Genomic DNA, 16,575 nt, shown 5'->3' with positions numbered 1-16,575 from the left:
TTAATAGCAGCACTCTTCATAATAGCCAAAAGACTGAGACAACCCAAATGTCCATTAACATTTGAATAAACAAAAGGTGGTATATCCATACAATGGACTATTCAGCCATAAAAAGGAATGAAATACTGATCCATGCTCAATATGGCAAGACCTTGAAAGTATTCTGCTAATTGAAAGAAGCCAGACAAAAACAGGCCACATATTGGATGATTCCATTTCTATGAAATACCCAGAACAGGCAAATCCATGAAGACAGAAAGTAGCTTGGTAGTTGCAACAATATGAGAGAAAGAGGGAATGAGGAGTGATTGCTTAATGGGTGTAGGGTTCCCTTTTGGGGTGACATGATTTCACAACATGGCCAGTGATTACATGCCACTGAATTGTATACTTTCAAATGGTTAAAATGGTGAATGGATTATGTCTATTTTCCTAACCAAAAAAAAAAAAGAAAGAAGGAAGGAAGGAGAAAGGAAGGAAGAAATGAAGAAAGAAAGAAAAAGAAAAGCAAGGCAAGGGGTATATGAGGTAAGACATCTCTGGGTCAAGCTGAATTCCATACTCAAATGCCTTTGGGATAAGGCAGGTCATAAAAGCAAAGGAGACTTGTCAGAGACAAAAGAAAAATGGGATCTGTGACGCTCTCTAGACTAAAAGGAAAAAGTTTAAAATATATTATGTGAACAACAATGACAGTTCACAGTAGTCGGATAAGGCCCTAAGACAACAGAGTTTATAATCCCTGGTTAAAGGAAACCTAAGCTGTCCTTGACACAGGTTGGTTACAGTACCTTTCCTATGTAATCTAGAGTCTTGAAATGTTGAGTAACACAGATGCTTTAGATAGGACAGGCTTTGGAAGACCTTTAACAGCACAGATAACTAAGGTGAAACTTCTACAGTGGGGTTTGCTCTTGGTCAAAGTAAAATGAGATAAGTAATTTGTGGTCAGCACAAAGATCATTCTAGATTGAAACATACCACTTGCTCTATGTTCTCCACATGGTTTATGGGAATAAAAAACATCTATCCTGTTTACTTCACAAAGAGATGGATAGCCTGAGATCTTTAGGCGGCTAAATCCTAGTTTATTCATCTGAAAAATGGAAATTATAGTAGTGGCTCAATCTTGATCCCTAGCTGTCTACTTCTTTAATGTCCGTCTTTGCTACTAAAACACAGCTCATCTCTGTGCTCTTTGTTTCCATTACCATTCATCCAGACCCATCATAGGGCCAGACACTTCTTAGGAACTTGGTGGATACTGGCCAGATGATCCAGGGATGACACCAATTCAGTCTGGAGAAGAAAAGCTATCCTCAGGTGCCTGAGGGTGGTTATTTGTAGGAAACAAAACTTGTCCTTTATGCTCCCTTGGAATTAACCACTAGGACAAGAGGTTGGAGTCAGCAAAGAGATAGGCTTAGTTCTGTGTTATGAAATGGACCACCTGAACAGGGAATAACTTCCCTGACTCTAGAGGTATTTCAACATCAATATCTAGAGGCCATATGTTTTAAAGAGATTTAGTGTTTGAGTGTGGAGAAGGCAATGGCACCCCACTCCAGTACTCTTGCCTGGAAAATCCCATGGATGGAGGAGCCTGGTGGGCTGCAGTCCATGGGGTTGCTAAGAGTTGGACACGACTGAGCGACTTCACTTTCACTTTTCACTTTCATGCATTGGAGAAGGAAATGGGAACCCACTCCAGTGTTCTTGCCTGGAGAATCCCAGGGACGGGAGAGCCTGGCGGGCTGCAGTCTATGGGGTCCCACAGTGTCGGACACGACTGAAGCAACTTAGCAGCAGCAGCAGCAGCAGCAGTGTTTGAGTGAGTGAAGTAAGGTTCATTCCAAATCCAATTTTCATTCATTCACGCTTTCATTGCTTCATCCTGACAGTCACTTATTGAATGCTGATCATTATGGCAGAAACAGTATTGTTGTTACCAAGTTCAAGCTCATGCTGCTTGCCACATGACGTATCAGTAAATCGAGGGATGAGGTATTGGGGCAAGGAATGGCAATTTTCTGACTTTATTCAGAAAGCCAGTGGACCAAGAAGATGGTGGACTAGTGTCCCAAAGAACCATCTTAACCAGAGCTAGACTTACTGGTTGTTGCAGACTTCTTGATACCAGAGTTCTTTGTTCTCAGAGCTGTCCAAGTAGGCCTGGTCACAAGGTTCCCATAAACCTCCAATAGGACCATTGTTATTTTCTTTTTGGCAACTTTTTATCCTTGTATGAATGAATACTTTAAAGGTCAGAGCTTTGAGAATGGGCTATAACACACATTACAGGCAACATTCTTTTATAAAAGGTGCAGAGGCAGATGGCTAAGTACAGGCTGCTGCTGCTGCTAAGTCGCTTCAGTCGTGTCTGACTCTGTGCAACCCCATAGACGGCAGCCCACCAGGCTCCCCCGTCCCTGGGATTCTCCAGGCAAGAACACTGGAGTGGGCTGCCATTTCCTTCTTCAATGCATGAAAGTGAAAAGTGAAAGTGAAGTCGCTCAGTCGTATCCGACCCTTAGCGACCCCATGGACTGCAGCCTACCAGGCTCCTCCATCCATGGGATTTTCCAGGCAAGAGTACTGGAGTGGGGTGCCATTGCCTTCTCCTAAGTACAGGCAACAGGGCACAAGAGTTAGAGCCAAAGGATTAGACCCCATATGGAGTCACGTGTGTTCTTTTCAGTTACATTGTTAAGTTACGAGGGTAAAATAATGAGTTATCTGATAGTACACTCAGCTATCTCCCAATCTTAAAGAGTATATAGAAAGGAAAATAAATTATCACAATAACAAGACATGAGAAATCATCTGTTATTCTTCCACATCACCACCTGTTTTGTCTGTCTATAACAGTGCACCAAGACTTGTGGTGAAGGCTCCAGGTACCGGAAGGTGGTATGTGTGGATGAGGACAGAGGTGGTGAGGTTCACGGCGTGCACTGTGGCATGAGCTCACGGCCTGTGGACCGCGAGAGCTGTAGTCTGCAGCCCTGCGAGTATGTCTGGATCACAGGAGAATGGTCAGAGGTATGGTCTTGGGGGTTCTGGAACCGCCTTCAGGCAGCGATGGCCTAGGGGTGGCAGACTGATGAGGGCAAGAATGGGGGAGACGCACATCCACCTGCTGGTTCTTTCCCTGAGAACTGGAAGCCCTCAGACAAGTCCCTCAGCCTTCCTGGGCTGGAGTCCTACATATGCAAACGGAGAGGTGCATGAGACGGTGTCCAGGCTCCCCTCAACTCTAAAATCATGTGAGTCACCCTGATGTCCTGTTATTATCATTAGGAAGGAGTTCTTAGAGGATGGCTTTAGGTGCCTGAAGAAGGTTAAGTATAAGAAAATATCTTAGGGGACTTTCCTGGCAGTCCCATGGTTAAGACTCTGTACAATGCAACAGGTATGAGTTTGATCCCTCGTCGGGGAACTAAGATCCCCCATGCTGCAGGGCACAGCCAAAAAAAAAGAAAATATCTAGGCAATAAGAAATGGTGGGGACTGTGACAAACTAGCACATGGTGTATAAAAGGAACAGGTTCTCTTCCCCTCCAGTGAAGGCCATGCAGAAATGTGGGTCCTGTGTTAGCAGAGGTGATCTTTCAGAGTCACTCGTAGGATGTTCCCCACCTTATTCCTCTCTCCAACCCCCAGAGATGAGAGCCTCTTACACATCAGAACTCTGGTGTGCAAAGGATAAAGGAAGCCAGAGGCACTCAACATTTTCAGGATGCTCTTAACAGCTACTGAAGGGTGTGTGTTCTTTTCAGAGCTGTGGAGGCCTCTGGATAGAACTTGACCGTTTGTGGAGCTCCCTTCCATTGCTATAAAAGACTACCTCCCAGCTCATTCCCCACATAAATGGGGATTCCTATTGCTCCTGTTTGGTAGGGGAAAAGGCTCTTAGCACCTGCCATCTCAGACGTTCAGCCTTTAATGCAGACTGAGGTCAAGGCGTGCATTTTAGGTACTCTAAAATACCCACAGCTTGGACGGACGCCATTTGTAAGCCATCTGCCCACTCATGACATACCTCAGACGAGCCCTGCACTCTGCTGGCCTGGTATCAGCTGCATCTTTGGGCATTTGAACAGCAGCAGCCAAAGAAGGAAGAAGTGGATAACAGAGTGTTTCCAAGTCTCAAGCCAGCTGGAAGGGAAGGCGCGAGGATGTTCTGCGTGCCTGTGGCTGGGCTGGCTCCCTCCTCTGTCTGAAACCCTGTCAAGGGGAGCCTTCCCCCTGGAAATGCTACAGGAGCAGCCAGCCATGTGGCTTAATGTGATAACTCAGGAGACAGCAGGAAAAAGAGACACTGGTTTTAATAGCAAGTGAGAACTGATGGAAGCTATGGTTGTTGTCGTTGTTTAGTAGCTAAGTTGTGTCCGACTCTTTGCAACCCCATGGACTGTAGCCTGCAAGGCTCCTCTGTCCATCGATCGGATTTTCCAGGCAGAGGATACTGGAATGGGTTGCCATTCTCTACTCCATAGGATTTTCCCTGACCAGGGATCAAACCTGCATGTCCTGCATTGGCAGGCAGATTCTTTACGACCGAGCCAAGAAGCTATGATCCCTCACCCCGAGAAAAGCAAAACACACCGCATGCTGCATACAATTTCCAGGGTTCATCTGGCCCCTTCTTTGACCTTGGGAATCCTGAAACCCTAATTTTGTGTAACTTTTTTACAGCGAGTGGCTAATTATTTGATGACTTTTCCTAAAAGTATCATCAAAACTAAATTTGTTGGTTGATTTCCGTTCTCTTTTTAAAATAGTATATTATATAAATTATGTAGCTGAGGAAGTTGAACACAATCTAGAAATCTTACCAATAATCAATTAGATGTCCCATCACCAAAGGGAGCTGGGACACCTGTGAAAAACTTCTTTTTTCTCCTTTTCTGGATTGTCTGGGTATTTTTAAGTGCCATATAATTATGGCAAAAGGCGTAAATGACTGCATGATTTAGAGAGAGAGTGAAAGAGAAGCAGAAAGGTAATGTTTAAGTCAAGATACTGGATTGGCCAAAAAAGTTTGTTTGGACTACAACCCTGAACGAACTTTTTGGCCAACCCAATACATAGCCAGGGAGACAGGAGACAGGAGGGGTTGAGCAGAGGGCAGATGGGCCAGCAGACCATCGAGTAGGGAAGGATATTGTCCCACAGTCCTCTTTCGGCAAAGAGCCTGGATTTTACACAGAGGGCATCTCCAGCTCTCTCTGCATCTCACTGGGTCACTTCTCTGACACAGTCATGGTAGGTTCAGAAAAGTGTGATTTTTCCACCCTTGTAGAGCTGTGGATGCTGTAAGTGGACCCAAAGACAGCCGGAGTGCCTCCCCCACCTGCTTCTCACCTTGAAAATCCAGAGCAGGGGCTTGAGGTGCCCCCGATGGGGGACTGTTTGGGGGCGCATATGCAGTAGCAGCATGGATCCTGGAAGGCTCCTGTAGGGCTTGCACATCCCCTGAGTGCTGTGGGCTGCTGCTTGTAGTGCGTAAGAAGCTAATAAAGAGAGCTCTCCGCGCCGTTGTCCCAGGGTCAGCGTTCGATGTGGAGGTCAGGGGCCTATTGTGGCTGCCCCCAGGCCCTGCTCCAACCTCTGCTCTCTACCCGCCTCTTCCCAGTGCTCAGTGACCTGTGGAAAGGGCTACAAACAAAGGCTGGTCTCCTGTAGCGAGATTTACACCGGGAAGGAGAATTATGAGTACAGCTACCAAACCACCATCAACTGCCCAGGCATGCAGCCGCCCAGTGTCCAGCCCTGCTTCCTGCGAGAGTGCCCTGTGTCGGCCACCTGGAGAGTGGGCAACTGGGGGAGTGTAAGTAGCCAACTGGGTGGTCATGGTGGCAAGCTGCTGGATCTCAGATCCTGACTCAAACATACCTTACCTGAGCTGTCCTAAGTGACTGCCTCCCAGGAGAGCCCTGGGAGAGAAACAGGACTTAGCATCGTGAAATGGGCTGATAGGGAAAGAAAGCTTCTCTGATTGTTGGGTCTGGTGCTTAAAGCAGGGGCCGGGGGGTGGGGGTGGCTAGCCCTGAAGCCATACAGCCTCCATCTGATTCTTCGTTCTGCCACTTCCCAGTTGAACAGCCTTGGTGGTGGTGGTTCAGTCACTCAGTTGTGTCTGACTCTTTACAACCCCGTGGACTGCAGCATGCCAGGCTTCCCTGACCTTCACCATCTCTCAGAGCTTGCTCAAATTCAGTCCATTGAGTCAGTGGTGCAATCCAACTATCTCATCCTCTGTCGTCCCCATCTCCTCCTGCCTTTGATCTTTCCCAGCATCGGGGTCTTTTTCAATGAGTCGGTTCTTTGCATCAGGTGGCCAAAGTATTAGAGCTTCAGCTTCAGCATCAGTCCTTCCAGTGAATATTCAGGACTGATTTCTTTAGGATTGACTTGTTTGATCTTTGGACAAGGTGCCAAAAGTTCATGTCTGTTTCCTCCCCTGCAGAATGGGTTATGAAGATGAAATGAATATTCATGCATAAAAACCACTTGGGTTATAATGACACCTTTTTAAGTTCCACATGTTTGACCACAATTTAAAATTAAAAAGCACCCAGAATTCTTGTCTTTCCCCTAATAAGGGTTATAGAAGTGTTCACTGTTGTAGCTTCTGTTGCTAAGAAGCCTGTTTGTCCCTCTGGATCAGGAATTCTTGGTTGAGTTAGGATTACAACAGGTAAGAATATTTGAAATTGAAACTGCCATAGAAAATTGCCCCAGCCTCCTGGCTGCTGACTATGAGACTTTCACTGATGTGAAGTGATGATCAGGCAGAAGTTTGGGACCAGTTGAAAGTCGTTAAGGTTTCAATCTTGGATCCACCATGACCTTAAACAAATTTCCTCACATTTGAGCCCCAATTTTCCCTCTGTAAAAATAGAATAAAATCCCATGGATGGAGGAGCCTGGTAGGCTGCAGTCCATGGGGTCACCAAGAGTTGGATGCTTAACTGAGCGACTTCACTTTCACTTTTTACTTCCATGCATTGGAGAGGGAAATGGCAACCCATTCCAGTGTTCTTGCCTGGAGAATCCCAGGGATGGCGGAACCTGGTGGGCTGCCGTCTATGGGGTCGCACAGAGTCGGACACGACTGAAGCGACTTAGCAGCAGCAGCAGTACTATCTCATAGGGTGATTGCAAGGCTTAGATGAGAAAATTATTAACTTCTCATATGCTTGAATACCTATGTAGGTACATAAGTACATATGTACAGGCATGTATGTATAGAACTCAGCACAAAGACTGGCCCATAGGAAGTGCTGTCCAAGTATTGGGTATTTGTTTTCAGCAGCAAACCTCTAAGCTCTGAGCTCCATGCTTCGGGAAGCCCAGTCCCCCAGGTTCCACAGACCCATCACTGACCCTGCTCTGCTTACAGTGCTCCGTGTCTTGTGGCGTGGGAGTGATGCATAGGTCTGTGCAGTGTCTCACCAACGATGACCAGCCCAGCCACTTATGCCCTGCTGACCTGAAGCCGGAAGAAAGAAAAACCTGCCACAATATCTATAACTGTAAGTCAGCAAACCAAAGCCACCTTTCTGGATCTTGAAGAGCAGGTCTTGTTGTTGATGCGCTTGCCTGCCCTTTTCTGGAATAGAGAATTTATTTTTGAGACATTGGCTCCCACACTGACCAATGTGCACATGAATGACGTAACCAGTCCCGTTGGTAGCCACTGCAGACTCACAGCTCATGCTCATGGATCTGTGTATTCTAGGCGAGTTGCCCCAGAACTGCAAGGAAGTGAAAAGGCTGAAGGGTGCCGGTGAAGATGGGGAATACTTCCTGATCGTCACAGGAAAGCTCCTGAAGGTACTCGTCCGAGCTCAGTCATTATCCCTGCACTGCTTTCAGAGCCGGCAGCCCTGCTGTCTCGGTCCCATTTCCGAGCCTCCCCGGCAGGTTTTGTCTGGTCTGTCTTTCAGGTCTTCTGTGCAGGGATGCACTCTGACCACCCCAAGGAGTATGTGACACTGGTCCACGGCGACTCTGAGAATTTCTCTGAGGTTTACGGGCACAGGTAGGAGAGCTCCAAACTCAGAAGAGCCCGGACCACCTGGAGATCCCTAGAAACGCCTCCCCATCCTCACCAGAACGTTCTCTCTGTCTTATAGGTTGCACAACCCAACCGAATGCCCCTACAATGGGAGCCGACATGATGACTGTCAGTGTCGGAAGGACTACACAGCAGCTGGGTTCTCCAGCTTCCAGAAGGTCAGAATAGATCTGACCACCATGCAGATCATCAGTAAGTCCCATAGCAGATTCTGGGGCATGTGTCCGTGGGTCTTTCCATTCAGGCCCTGACACATCCTGCTCAGGGGTTGGGCTGAGGCCCAGAGGGTACGAAAATGAACTTACGATCCAGGGATGACAACCCTGGTCTAAGCTGCCTGAAGGTGGGCTTTGCTCCACCTTTGATCACTGTGGTCCCCCCAGTGCCTGGAAAGGGCTGAGCAGTGGGCAGTGCTCCATCAGATTAGTGACAAATGAACAGAGGAGACAGAGGCACATTAAAGGGGTGCCATCATAGTGGGGAAGTCAGGGCAGCGTCTCCCAAAACATGACATCGTAGTTGAGACCTTAAGGCCAAGTGGGAGTGAGCCAAGTATTGAGTTAGGCAGAGCAAGCGTGGGAGCAGAAATTCTGAAGGACGAAGTTTTAAGGGAGCAGATGCAGACTCTGAAGCTATGAAATTTATGTAGCAGCATTCACCCCACCCCGGGTTCCCACCAGCAGTGTATACACACGGGCACATGCGCACACACATGCACACGTGCGCGCACACACACACACACACACAAGCATAAAACTAATTTGCTCTGATGGCCGATTTACAGAAGAAAAATGGAGGACAGAATTACCTATTTTTTAAACTAGCCTGCCTGTGGGCTGATTTCATACTCTGGCCGACACTGCATTTTTGTTAGGGACATTAATCATAGGAGTGGTTAAAGACAGCTCAAATATCCCAACCTGTTCCCTCGAATGGAGGGAAAACAGAAATAATGAATAATTAAGTTTTTTTCATTAACATTGTTCCTGTAATCTTGCCTTGCTTTCCTTTGGAGGTAGATTACACTTGATTTGTACCAAGATATTTTTAATTGCCTTCAGCTAGACTGATGAGGGCTAAGGGCAGAGTCTGCAGTTTCCCACTTAAATACTGCCCCAGCTGAGACCCAGAGCTTCCTGGTGCTGAAGCTGGAAAAGGCAGGATGGGGGACTCAGATTTCCCTCCCACAAAACTGCAGAAAAGATTGAGGCCTTCTCTTGCTATTCCCAAAAGACAAAGCAGAAAGGTTTAAAAAGCTGCCTCCGGTCTCCAGTCCCCACCAGATTTTGCAGGATTCTCAGTCTGTCTCCTCCCAAGCTGCCTTCCCCATTCTCCCAGCTGTTCTCAGGACCTACACGAGGGTTAAAAACATGAGCATTGTTTTTATTGGCTTTTTTAAAAACTACAAGTTAGCCCCAAACTTGAGAAACTGCCATTAATATTTTCAAGATGTGGGTTCTAATTGCTCCACATTTTGGCAACTAGACTGCCTGGGCCACAGGAGGACAGCTGAGCCTCGGGGAGGAACTGCTAAGTAGCTGGAAATGCTTGGTTGGCTGATTTCCCCAGTCCTGCAGCCTCCAAGGCGGCCGCCGTCTACAGGAGGTTCACAATCATCCAATTACACTGCATTTAAGCGACGTGATTCACACAGTTATTTGTATAGGAATCGAGTCCAGAGTCATCTGAAACCCCTTTTTTTGGCTTCCATACTGTGAGGAGACAGACAGTGCTGGTAAAACCCAGGGAAGGAAGGTCTCGGAACCACAAATACAGTGACTGGGGGAGTGGGGAGCAGAGCAAATGTACATCTGGATCCATTTGCTCACTAATCATATTTTGGATTGTTTTTTTTAATTTCCCATACCCTCTTGTGACTTCTCTAACTCTTCTTCTTCCCTTCTGTCTCCTTGTTAATATCCTGTCCAAACTCTTTCTCCTGCTCTCACCTTTCCCCTCCCTTCAACCCTTTCTCCAAAACCCCACAGCCACTGACTTACAATTTGCCAGGACCAATGAAGGACATCCCGTCCCCTTTGCCACTGCTGGGGACTGCTACAGTGCCGCCAAGTGCCCACAGGTACGTGCCAGGGACACCAACCCACCGCCCCCAGGGACCCACACCCCTCCCTGGCCACCCCGCCCCCACCCTGGGCTGCATCTGTTTCTGCAGATGTAATCATAATGGCAGCTCTAGCTGCAAGGCAGTTTGGCCACCTGTATCCAGGCCTCACAGATGCTCCAGCCTCTCAGCTCCTAGGGGTGCTTCCTAAGGAAGTGGTCACGGCCACGAGCCAGACTTCTGCATTCAGCAGAATGCATCAGTGATCATGGTAAAAACTTAGAAACAAATCAGGTATCAGATGGCAAGCTTTGGTTAAACAAATGATGATGATGGTAAATGTTTAATGATTGGCTCTCCAAGGGATGGAGGCAGGGGGAAGCAATGGTTTGTAGCATTTGCCCCTTTCTGGGGTGTCCGTTTTCTCCCTGACTGGTTTCAGGTCGTCAGTGTCCTATCACAAATAGGAGAGTTAGGGAGAGATGCACACGGTTGTTTCTCAAAAGGCAGTACAAGCAGATGCCAACACTCTGCTGTCAGACGTTAAAAATTCTGAATATTGCATGACACAGAAAACCTGTCAGTCCAGTTTCCACTGCATAAGTGTGCAGCGTCTGGACCAAGAAGTGCTAAGCTGTCTCCTGGATTCTGTCTCCAGCAGAGCTGCTCAGTGGCCGTCTTACCCATTCGCCAGTCGTGCAGGGTTTTGCCTCCTTAGAGGTGTGGCTTGTTCATTTGACTTGCCTTTTGTAACAGGCTGTTATAATCATCCTTGGCTCACTTTGCCAAGTAGGCATCAGTCTTTGCCAGAGGCTTCTGCAAGGAGAGGACAGGACACACGTAATGAATTAGGTGATTCTGGACAGAAGATCCTGGCCCCAGTTTTTTCCGCTGGTTTACATGAGGTCTTTATAAAGCTGTTGTCAAACTCCATGTTGGAAATCTTTGTGTTGCTGTGAGCCTTCACAGGTTCTAGGAATTGGGATTGGGAGATGCTCAGAGTGCCAGCCACTGCCTCCCCAGGATGCATTTACACACAACCAGAGACCATCCAAAGACAAACACATCTGAATTTTCTTTTAACGACGTGTTTTCTCAGCCCCAAGCTTTAGAAAGTATTGCTAAACATTTTAGAGCAGTGAAAAGGAAGCTCTCAGGGGAGAAAGAAAATAAACAAAGGACAGAATGTTAAAAGGGGCCTTTTCTCCATTACCCAGGAATTGAAAAACTTTTGAAGTGCGGTTTCTTTAGAGCACTTGATGACTTCAAACACCCCATTCGTTTGGGTTGCATTTAACAGCTTATAGATTGGCTGTCCCTGCCCTTTTCAAATGCCTCAGGATTTTCTTGTTTCGATATGTGCATCTTTGGTGAAACTTAAGTAAATGAGAGGTAATTTGCATTTGATTATTTTAATAACTCAGAGACAAAGGAACTGATTGATTTGCTAAATCCTGACACTAATGCAGTTACTAAGTGAGAAAAGTGAAGCCAGTATGAGGCTAACTTGTATTCTTTCCAGTCCATTCTTTAAATCGTGTCAGATACTTTTAGAATTAAATTCCTTAGAAGTTTATTGAGCACCAACTATGCTGATGAAAGGCGGGAGTTTTTCAAATCACTTTTCCAGGGAAATGCCTGTAGAAAGCAGGACTGTGCAAACTACTCGGGAGTCCTGCTTGTCCTCTGATCTGTGACTGCAGAGGTATCAAAGCAGAGCGATCCTGTGTTTGACAGTCTGCTTCTTTTTCCTCCTCATCCACTGCTGTTGCTTTAAGGATCTATGTATCATTAAGGGTGGGTTCCCCAAGAGCCCTCGCAGCCAGAGTGCATGTTGTTATCCTGATCACAGTGCGTGTGGCGTTATTCTTACTGCTGGTGTTATGAGTGTCTGCTGAGTGTTCACTACACTTGAGCCACTGTGCTCAGCATTTCTAAATCAGGGTAGCATGTAATCATCCGCAGCGTTCTGTGAGAATGCGCCCTTTTTCCAGATGAGGCAGCTGAGAGGTGTGGAGAGGTCAGGTGATTTATCCAAACCCACGCTGGTGCTCGGTAGAGGCCAGATTTGATGCCAGTGCATCTGAGTCCAAACCCATGAAAGCAGACGTGTCTGGCTGGTCCTGTTTTCAGACAAGACTTGTACAGCATACACCCTTGTCCAGCAGAGAACAAAAGCCTCCCTTTGTCAAAGCTACATCTTTTGCTGACCTTTCTGGAATATCTAGTGTATGCATGCCTTAATCACCTTTACTCTTAAATCAGCAACAGGAGATAGTAGCTAAAACTCTCATGCCCTTTAGAACCCTGAAGATAAGGCCTATGGGGACAGAGAACTGGAGCTGGAAAGGACAGTAGATCTACGCTCCACTGATGACAGGCAACTTGCAGAGTGCTAATTATCAACTAGGATGCTGGCTAAAAATGCAAATCCCTGACCCTGAATAGGCCAGAGAGAGAATAAGAACAAAAACTTGTTTATCACCTGCTCTGAAAGGGCAGATCTAGCCAGCATGTAATCCGCTCAGCTACGTGCTCAGACACTGAACCTGGGGATCAGCCTGACACATCCTGGGGCTAGGAACTTGCTCCTTCTAAGGACTTTGACGTCAAAGCATATCACGTCTGTCTTCTGAGATGTAGGCTTGTCAGGCAGTCTTCATGGGAAACAGGATAAGGAAGGAAAGAAGAGGGTATCCTTGGCAATAGTGAGGGCTGGGCATTGTGATCTGTGTGGATGCCCTCTGCAGGGGAGGGAGGTTAGGAAAGTAAGAATTGGCCAGGTGGGCGAATGCAGCATCCAGAAGCCAATGTCTAAGGAGGCTCAGCAAGGAGGGTTTTGAGCATCTGGTGTGACCACAATCACAGATACCTGGGTATTGAAGTCACTCAACACGACAGCCACTAACATCTGCGTAGTACTGTCATAAAACCAGTTCAAAAAATATTTTAAAACATCACGTGCTCTCTGCCAGGTAATGGGCTAGGTGTGTCATATCTTCTGCATTCTGTCTTATTACCCATTTACAGATGGCCTCAGGAAGGGTAACCCGTTTGCCTGAGATCGCACTAAAGGCAGAAGAGTCAGGATTCTAGGATAAATTCCTCCCCCTGACCACAGCACGACTGATGTTTTGGGCTGGATAATTCTCTGTTGTTGGGGACTAGGCTGTGCCTTGTAGGATATGTAGTAATAACTCTGGTCTCTCTGCATCAGCTGCTGGTGGCTCACACACCCACCAGCTGTGACATGGCAACCAAAAATGTCTCCTGAGGTTGCCAGATTTCCCATGGGGGCAAAAATGTCCTCTGATGGAATCCACTGATTTAGACTGCACTAAATCCTCCCTTCACCTCTGTGAATAGGAACGCTCTTTTTTCCCAGTGTACAGACGTAGGATTTAAGGCCCCTAAAGAGTTCATAAACTGTTTAGCATTTATGGAACCAACATGGAGAGGAAACCTCCAAGTTACACCTGATCCTGGAAGTCTTCATGGAAGAGCTAGGAAGTAATATTGATATTTATTAAGATTATATCAGGGTTTTCCGAAGGCTCAGCTGGTAAAGAATCTGCCTGCAATATGGGAGGCCTGACTTCGTTTCCTGGGTCAGGAAGATCCCCTGGAGAAGGAAATGGCAACCCACTCCAGCATTCTTGCCTGGAAAATTCCATGGACAGAGGAGCCTGGCGGGCTGCAGTCCATGGGGCTGCAAAGAGTCGGACACGACTAAGCGACTAAGCACAGCAAGACTATATCAAGTGCCTCGTCATATGTTACAAACCATAACTGATATAAATAGGCAAAGCAATGCCAAGTCCCACCCCTCAATAAGCTTACTGCTATAATAGAGAGAGAAAACTAGCACTTACAAAACAATAAGAAAATGCAGGACTAATACCAATGTGTTTGAACATCTGTTAGGGACCAGCCATACAGCCCTCAGCTAATTTCATTTAGTCATCACTACACTACTCTGAGGAAGGCACTCTGACTATTACCTTCCATTTTACAGATGGACAAACTGAGGTTCCTACAGGGTAAATCATCTGTGCACATGAAAAAGCCGGCTTTACACGTAGGTCTGGTTAGGTGTGAGCCTCCACCTCACTACTCTGATGTATTTAAGACCATTTTGACAAAAAACTGTGTCCTAAGACTCAGAGAGGAAGCTTTCACCCACTGTCTGCAGTTCTTGCAGAAAGCATACTTTTTACTCCCAAACTGCTCATGAATCTATTTAAGATGCCTTTGTGGAGTCATTTTTGCAAGAGAGAAATACACAGAGACAGATGGAGAAGGCAAGAAAGGCTCTCTGCTGCCCTGTCTCCTTGGAAATAAAAGTGGAAACACCCGAGGCCACGCTTGGAAAGGAATCCCACAGCGCAGCTGGGAGGTGTGGGTTCCCTGGGCCTGGAAGCTTGGCTGGTCCCTACCTTGGTCCAGCGCAGGCCGCGCGCGCCCTCTGCAGGCTAATCCTGAGAACGCGCCACTCCTTTGAAGTCTCGCCCCGCTGTGCTTAGGACTCGGCGTGCTCAACGCGGTGGGGAGCTGAAGCCCAGGAAGCTTTGGCAGCGAGATCTTGTTAAAAAAATTACACTGTGGCATTTTGTTCCTGTAGGAATCTGATAATTGTGAGCAACATCAGGGTTGCTGTGTTAGGGACGCAGAATAGCGGTGGTTGAGAGTGAGGACTTTGAAGTTAGGAAAATGTGAGTTGGGCTTTTAGTGTCTCCTGGAGAAGTTAATCACCTTCGCCAGGCCTCCCTGTCCCATCTGTGAAGAAAATCCCCTTCATATTGCTCTTGCAAGGATGGATGAGATGATGCATGTAAAGTGCCTCGTTCAGAACCGCCCCCCACCACCACCACTACAAAGAACCCTCAGTCATTAGTTAGCTATCATAATGAATTAATATCTTTCTCCAGGTTACCTTTTTATTGTGTGGGACCTTTGCTCAGGATGTCACGTGGACTAAAAATCTTGTTCACTGGCCATTTATTCCAGGGTCGTTTTAGCATCAACCTTTACGGAACCGGTTTGTCTCTAACTGAATCTGCCAGATGGATCTCCCAAGGGAATTATGCCGTCTCTGACATCAAGAAGTCCCCGGTAAGGGTCCCCATGGCTTGGAGGATGAGTTCTGTTTTCTCCTCCTCTTTCCCTCCCTCTGAGGCTATGATGCTAAAGGAACTTCCTCAAACCATTTTACGAAGTGTCAGGAAGAAAATTGAGGACATAAATGGAAGGTTGACGCGTGGACAGGTGAGTGGAGCAGAGTCTTGCTTACCCTTCTGATGAATTCTTCCCAGAGATGTGAACTGGAGTACCATGGGAGCAATTAGAAGGATGCCTAACCAGGAAGCCAAAAGCACTCAGCAGCCTCTAAGGGCGTGTGTGGCTCAGATATCTTGCAATTAATTAACCAACATGCAATTAACCTATGCGAGCTTAGGGACAGTGATGTCTGTTTCAGAAGAAATGAAATAATACAAAAAGGGCTGGAAAAAGGAGTCATTCATCAGGAGGGTTTCTGGAGAATGAGAGAAAAACTCACAGGCTCTACAAGTCAGTTCTTGCTCTAAAATCTAGCTGTTCACAGTGGGATCACCCCAGAGCACCCGAATTACCTGGGAGCTTGTTGACAATGAAGATTCTGGGGCCCCAGAGCTTCTGAGCAAGACCGACAGCTGAGCAAGCTCTCAGAGGGACACTCTGATTCCGCTGTGGTCTGCGTATGTTGCTTAGTCTGGGGGTATGTTAGAGTCACTTGGGAAAGTTTAAGATGTATGTACCTGGACCCCATCCAGATTCACTCAGGGAATCTGTGACAGGGGCAGAATTTGAAATTCCCCAGGGGTGTCTAATGTCTAAGGTGGGGCAGGAAGCGCTGCCCTTTCCAGCCAAGAAGTTCCGAGGATGAGGACGAGGGGCAGGAGCTGACCCACAGGCAAATGGGAAACTTACAATGTATGGCCTGTGGCCACAGTCCTGCCACAGCTGTGACCTCTGTCTCAGGGTCTCCTCAGAAAAGTAAGAAATTGAGAGAGAAGAAGAGGACTAGAAAGTGGGGTATTACTCCAAGGTGAGGTTGCCAACAAAATGCAGGATGCCCAGTTAAATTTGAATTTCAAATAAGGAAGATTTTTTAATTTTTTTTTTTTTTTACTATAAGCATGTCTAAAACATTGTATGGGACATACTCTTTCTTTTAAAAGAATGTGTTTATCTGAAATTCACATCTGATTAAGCATCCGGTGTTTTTATTTGCTGCTGCTAAGTCGCTTCAGTCGTGTCCGACTCCGTGAGACCCCATAGACCTCATAGCCCACCGTCCCTAGGATTCTCCAGGCAAGAACACTGGAGTGGGTTGCCATTTCCTAAACCCTATCAAAATCCGAATATAAAGAAACAGCTCAATCAGCCT

The 16,575-nt window shown here is 46.8% G+C and overlaps 1 protein-coding gene across 2 annotated transcripts in view; it reads left to right on the top strand.

Moving 5' to 3' along the window:
- Positions 1 to 16,575, top strand: part of ADAMTS9 (ADAM metallopeptidase with thrombospondin type 1 motif 9) — a 162,125-nt gene that overhangs the window by 133,885 nt on the left and 11,665 nt on the right. For both annotated transcript variants that reach the window (XM_027523573.1, XM_027523572.1), the window contains 8 exons: positions 2,869 to 3,042; positions 5,639 to 5,833; positions 7,409 to 7,541; positions 7,748 to 7,842; positions 7,956 to 8,050; positions 8,145 to 8,278; positions 10,075 to 10,166; positions 15,156 to 15,260. In XM_027523573.1, the coding sequence (XP_027379374.1) occupies positions 2,869 to 3,042; positions 5,639 to 5,833; positions 7,409 to 7,541; positions 7,748 to 7,842; positions 7,956 to 8,050; positions 8,145 to 8,278; positions 10,075 to 10,166; positions 15,156 to 15,260 (1,023 nt within the window). The remainder of the gene's footprint in view (positions 1 to 2,868; positions 3,043 to 5,638; positions 5,834 to 7,408; positions 7,542 to 7,747; positions 7,843 to 7,955; positions 8,051 to 8,144; positions 8,279 to 10,074; positions 10,167 to 15,155; positions 15,261 to 16,575) is intronic.

The sequence above is a fragment of the Bos indicus x Bos taurus genome, chromosome 22 (assembly GCF_003369695.1).
Source record: "Bos indicus x Bos taurus breed Angus x Brahman F1 hybrid chromosome 22, Bos_hybrid_MaternalHap_v2.0, whole genome shotgun sequence".
NCBI lineage: Eukaryota > Metazoa > Chordata > Mammalia > Artiodactyla > Bovidae > Bos > Bos indicus x Bos taurus.
Note: the sequence above shows the minus strand (reverse complement) of the source record. Positions and strands in the feature narration are given on the sequence as shown.